This window comes from Dermacentor andersoni, chromosome 2 (assembly GCF_023375885.2).
Source record: "Dermacentor andersoni chromosome 2, qqDerAnde1_hic_scaffold, whole genome shotgun sequence".
Taxonomy (NCBI): domain Eukaryota; kingdom Metazoa; phylum Arthropoda; class Arachnida; order Ixodida; family Ixodidae; genus Dermacentor; species Dermacentor andersoni.
The window spans coordinates 7122513-7128512 of NC_092815.1; the positions used below are offsets into that span (position 1 = coordinate 7122513).

At 48.8% G+C, this 6000-nt stretch overlaps 1 protein-coding gene across 4 annotated transcripts in view; it reads left to right on the plus strand.

The window, feature by feature from the left end:
• Dp (transcription factor Dp) overlaps positions 1-5642 on the plus strand; it is an 88380-nt gene extending 82738 nt beyond the window's left edge. For all 4 annotated transcript variants that reach the window (XM_050190190.3, XM_050190191.3, XM_050190192.3 and 1 more), the window contains exon 7: positions 5335-5642. In XM_050190190.3, coding sequence (XP_050046147.1) covers positions 5335-5434 — 100 coding nt within the window. In that variant the 3' untranslated portion in view covers positions 5435-5642. The remainder of the gene's footprint in view (positions 1-5334) is intronic.
• Positions 5643-6000: the final 358 nt, after the last annotated feature.

Sequence of the window (6000 nt, forward strand, 5' to 3'; positions counted from 1 at the left end):
ATACCGGAGCAGCCGTTTCCGTCATTCACGAGAACCTTTGTCGCAAACTACGAAAAGTGACTACAGCTCCCGCTGGCCTGGTGCTCGCCACTGCCAGCGCGCAGCGAATTCACGCATCAGCTGTATGCAAGGCACATGTCGTCATCAACGATGTTCTGTACATAATCGAGTGTTTTGTGCTACCATCGTGCTCTCACGATCTCATCCTTGGTTGGGATTTCCTGTCAAATCATCATGCTGTCATTGACTGTTCGCGTGCAGAAGTGTCGCTTTTACCACTGTGTGAATCACTGCTGACCGGCTCCCCTCACTTTGCCGACAAACTCACTGTTGATGTCGACACTACCATACCCCCTGAGTCCTCGATGTCTGTTGTCCTGTCATCTGATGCTGCATCTGACGCCACTGTAGTGTTCACGCCGTTTTATGTGTTTGCTCAGTGCAAGGACATTGTTTTTCCATTTGCCGTGCTCACTATGACATCTGGGTCAACTGTGATGCTGGTCACCAACTACTACCAGTACCCGATCAACCTACTGCGTGGAGAGACCTTAGGATACTCCCAGGCAGTTGGCTATGTTGACGATCTTGATGCTCCTACTGACTCCCTGCGTTACATTGACGCCATTGCTTCGGTCTCAGACTCATCACCTTCAGTGGGTTTTGACAACGCCATTGACCCTGCTCTTTCCCCATCTCATCGCCACCAACTTCTCGCTCTCCTTCACAAGTTTCCCTCTTCTTTCGACTGTCATCAGACGTCTTTGGGCCGTGCCACTGATGTTTCTCACACCATCGACACCGGTTCCCACTCCCCCTTGCGACAGCACCCATATCGTGTCTCTGCCGAAGAGCGTAGAATCATCACGGAGCAAGTGGACGACATGCTCAAATGCAGAGTCATACATCCTTCTCAATGTCCTTGGTCAATGTCCTCAATGTCCTTGGTCAGTGTCCTTGGTCTTCACCTGTCGTATTGGTAAGAAAAAAGGATGGCTCCATTCGCTTTTGTGTCTACTACAGACCCTAAACAAGATAACGAGAAAAGACATTTATTCACTGCCTCGGATCGATGATGCTCTCGACTGTTTACAAGGCGCAGAATATTTCACTTCCTTGGATCTGCGCTCTGGGTACTGGCAAGTTCCAATGGCCAAACCTGACCGTCCTAAAACCGTATTCGTTACACCCGATGGTCTCTACGAGTTTAACATCAGCTCCTTCGGGTCATGCAACGTGCCTGCAACTTTTGAGCATATGATTGACACCATTCTTCGCGGCCACAAATGGAAGACCTGTTTATGTTGCCTCGACGACATCGTCGTCTTCTCAACCTATTTTCCGACACACCTCACTCGCCTGCATGACATTCTGACCTGTCTCGCATCTGCCGGCCTACAGCTTAACCTCAAAAAGTGCCGTTTTGTTGCACGCAAGCTAACCATCTTGGGTCACATTATCTCAAAAGACGGCATCCTCCCAGACCCAGACAAGCTCCGCGCCATTGCAGACTTCCCAACGCCCACGTCTATCAAAACCCTCAGAAGTTTTATTGGCTTATGTTCCTATTTTTGTCGCTTCGTACGCAATTTTGCATCCATCATGACGCCCTTGACAAGTTTACTTTCCGCCAGTAACGGCATAGCAGCGTGGTCACCTGAATGTGATGCAGCATTTCAGCAGTTGTGCCACTTGTTAACCTCACCACCGTTTCTTTGCCACTGCGACCCTGATGCTCCCAGGGAAGTTCATACTGACGCCAGCGGAGTTGTCCTTGGCGCGGTCTTAGCTCAACGGAAAGCGGGCATGGATGAATGCGTCGTCGCTTATGCGAGTCGTACTCTAAAGAAAGCAGAATTAAATTACTCCATCACAGAAAAGGAGTGCCTAGCGATCATCTGGGCAGTAAGCAAGTTTCACCCATACCTTTACGGCCGTTGTTTTGCTATAATTACTGACTACCATGCTCTTTGTTGACTTTATTCCTTGAAATACCCGTCGGGACGCTTGAGACTATGGGCGCTTCGCTTCCAAGAGTACGACATCCGCGTCATGTATCGCTCCAGTCATAAGCTGTCCAACGCTGATGCGCTCTCTCGCTCCCCAATGACGCCTGATTTGGCATCTTTGTCAGCTTCCTCGTCCACCCTGTCACTGTTGACCATTACTGACATGCTCACCGAACAATGCAAGGACCCAACACTTGTAATGTTACTTGACTACCTTGCCGCTCCGTGTGATGTCCCTTCGACACGAGCACTGCGTCACCAAGCAATGTTGTCCCGCATTTTTCCGTGCTGGACAACATTCTATATCGCCGCAACTATATGCCTGATGGTCAGAAATGGCTCCTTGCTATACCTCGTCATATGCGCTCTGACATCTGCGCGTCTTTTCACACTGATCCCCTAAGCGCTCATGTCGGCATCCTCAAGACTTACACAAGATTGCATCAGCGCTATTATTGGCAAGTCATGTACAACTTTGCAAAAGTACATTCAGTCTTGTACTACATGCCAACAAGGCAAGACACCTACTCAGGGTTTCACAGGACCATTGCAGCCGCTACCATGCCCACCTCATCCGTTCGACCGTGTTGCATCACCGTGTTGGCATCGACCTCTACGGCCCGCTTCCATGCAGCGGGTGTGGAAATCTGTGGATTATTGTCGGCGTAGGTCACCTTACTCGCTACACTGAGCCTGCAGCTCTGCCAGCAGCGACCGCCCGTGACGTTGGTTTTTTCATCCTTCGCAATTTTGTTCTTCGCCACGGTGCTCCCTGAGAACTACTGAGTGATAGGGGCCGTGTCTTCCTGTAGGAGGGCATCCAAGCCCTTCTTGCTGAGTGCAGGATAATTCACCGAAAATCGACCGTGTACCATCCCCAAAGCAACAGTCTCACCGAGCGGTTCAATCGCACACTTGGTGACATGTTGCGGATGTATATTTCATTCGACCACTCCAACTGGGACACTGCGACGCAAGCGGCTACCGGCTTTTCCCCCTTTTTCCTTGTGTATGGCCGTGAGCCTTTATGCCCTTTGGACACCATACTGCCGTACGAACCGAGCTACAGAGTAGAACCTGACGCTACAGAGTATACTCCGCTTTCCTAAGTTGCCAGATATGCTGAAGATTGCTGTCAGCTGGCACGCGCCCTGACTAGCGAGACTCAAGAACGTCAAAAGACACAACATGACCGTACTCATCAACCCCTGCAGAACTTTGCTCCTGGTTCGCTTGTGTGGCTTTGGATACCAGCCCACATTCCCGGCCTTTCTTCCAAACTTCTGGCGCGTTATCATGGTCTGTACCGCATCATAGAGGCCACTTCACCGGTCAACTACGTCGTCGAGCTGCTCACAGTGTCCCCAGACCTGCATCGTCGTGGGCGAGAGGCAGTACACATCAACCGCCTGAAACCGTGTTACGACCCCCTCATCTTCTCCGTGCTCCGAGTCGCTAGGATGGTTATGCTTCGCTCCCGGGGCATTGTAATGAAGCAGACGCGCCTCTGTGTATGTTCCGACTGAAGAGGAAGACGAAGGACCGTGTCGTGATCACGAGCGAGCCCTGTGCTACGGACAGCCCTTGCAGTGCCTTTATGTACTTAGCGTTCCACAACGTTGTGAACGACAGTAAACCTCGTCGCAGTGCCAGTAGATTACTACATTGGAGATTGGGCATGATTCCGCCATGCGATCGGCTGATGGCCATGCTCATGAAGCGGCGCTTGAGTCTGCAGATGACCGCCTGGCAACTACAGTGAGCACTTAGCAAGTCTATGTGCCCTTTACTGGATGAAACGATGCGAACGTGCATGTGGACAAAAAGCTATTTGCGCAACACAGCCTAAACTGACCACATCACAGTGTCAAAGCTCTCAAGATTGCATGCACAGTGGCGCCTGCTTTGCGTCGATGCATGATGCACAGGGGGCTGCCTGACAGGCGGACGTGACATGCTACTGTGGCTTCAACCAACAAGCAATGGCGGTCTGCATGTCTCAGGCAGTTTGGGGTGAACTAGTCATCAATGGCAGTTTCTAGTGGAGCTGATGAATGATTTAAGCTTAATAGACATCTTTTTGTGCCCCAAAGTATGCAAGGCTTTTGACTTCCTGCACGGTAAATTGAATTCTCAAGCTCGGTACCACTTTGTAAAGATTTTGTTTGGTGGAATGGCACGCAAAAGAAAGTGTTTGCTGCGGCAGATAATTTTTATGCATTAATTCCTGTGCAACTGAAGGGGGATTGAAAATACTTTGTCGTAGCTGAAACTTCATTAACATGCCGTTCATTGTAGCGGAGTTGGGGCACATACAAATTGCAGTTAAAAACTTTCACTTGAGCAAACTGTAATTAGTGTACATACTGTCACATGGTAGTGACGGTGAAGAAAGCAGCAATACGGTGGAATACAAAACTAGCTTTTATTGGGCGAACCTGTGCCCACAAAAACAGGCTACACTTATAGCACAACGATAGCGGCGAACACGGTCGGCGATCGTCGGAAATCTGATCAGCGGGTCAAGCGCGTCGGCTTTTATACAGCAGTCGTCGAATGTTCCAGTCTAATCGTTCGGACCCGCGTGCCTTCCACAAAGTTCTACATCATTCGTGTCACGCGATGAAATCAGATAACACAAGGTTCGGCGACAACAGACAGCTGGGTAGAAGCATCGATAACTTTCCAGAAACTTCAGATACATGCAGGCGCGTCCCGCGCTGTGCGATTACATTTGTTAGGCGGCGAAACGTGGTCGCCCGATAAAGATAAGTACACGTGTCAATACTACGTAGCAGTATGTCTATGACCAAGGTTTTTTTATGTAACCAGTGTCTGGTATAAGGTGCGCCTGATTTTCCCGTCACAGAGAGCTGTTGTTACAGATCGCATGGGATGTGCCTGTGGCCTTGGGAGAGGTCAGCTGACCAAACATGCTGAAGAATATTCAGCCCATATCAGCACTGTATTTATCCTGCTGTGCCCTTTTGCATTGTGGATGAAGGGAGCCGAAATGATACTTGGAATTAATTTATCCCTTTGTTGGGTTTTCAAAGCTAATCGCATTGCTCGCATGGTAAAATGCAGTGTGAGCTTGTTGTGTACATCTGTCATCCCTACGGCAGAGTATAATGTGTACAACATCCACTGCAGTGATGGCCACTTCACAAGGATGCATGTAGTTGCATTATTGATGTTGCTTCTGTCAAATTCTTTGAGCTGGAGAAAATAGCACGCCTGGCCTGTGAATGAGGGAACGAGTTGGTCCGGGGCCACTTTAGGAAACACAGATCAAGTAGCTACTGATTGTTGTTTATCTGTGCAGGGTCCAACGTGATTCATCACGGCATTCGAGTGTGGCATCACTGTCGGATGGACAACCTGGTTCCTCAGAGGATGAAGATGATTTCTCAGATTCGGACTGAAAACCTGTGATTGGTTGTGGCCAATGCCTTGTTGGGTCCGTTAAGAGTCACATGTGTGTGTATTTCCTTTTCAAACCTAGCCGACTCACAATGCCTTTTAAGGTTAGGTGAATGCTGTACCTTTGCCTTACTTACATGTGTGGTTGTAGTGGGAATGTAATATGCTTGATCACTACAACCTGGGCAGAATAAACATAGTTGGCTAAAATGTGATGTGTTAACTTTTCTTCGGCTCACCTTTTCAACATCAGTTCTCTATGCCTACGCATAATCATAGTGTAAATATTTAAAAGGTAGATGTCCAGCTCTAATCTAACAATTCAAAAATATGTGTTCTTGAAGACTTGTGGAGTAACATGATCATGAGCCAAACTTCTTGTTTGTGCCAGTGGTGCTTTGGCTTATTGTTAGCTTCCGATTTTTCAGTGTTTATATTAAGCAAAAAATTTGTGCATTTTTTTGCCTTAAAGTGTAGGGATGAGGCTGAGAGGAAACGGAACCCTTGTCAGGGCATGCTGCTGCTGCCCGAGAGACCTTGTCCTGGTTGGCCCAAAGGCACTGCCACA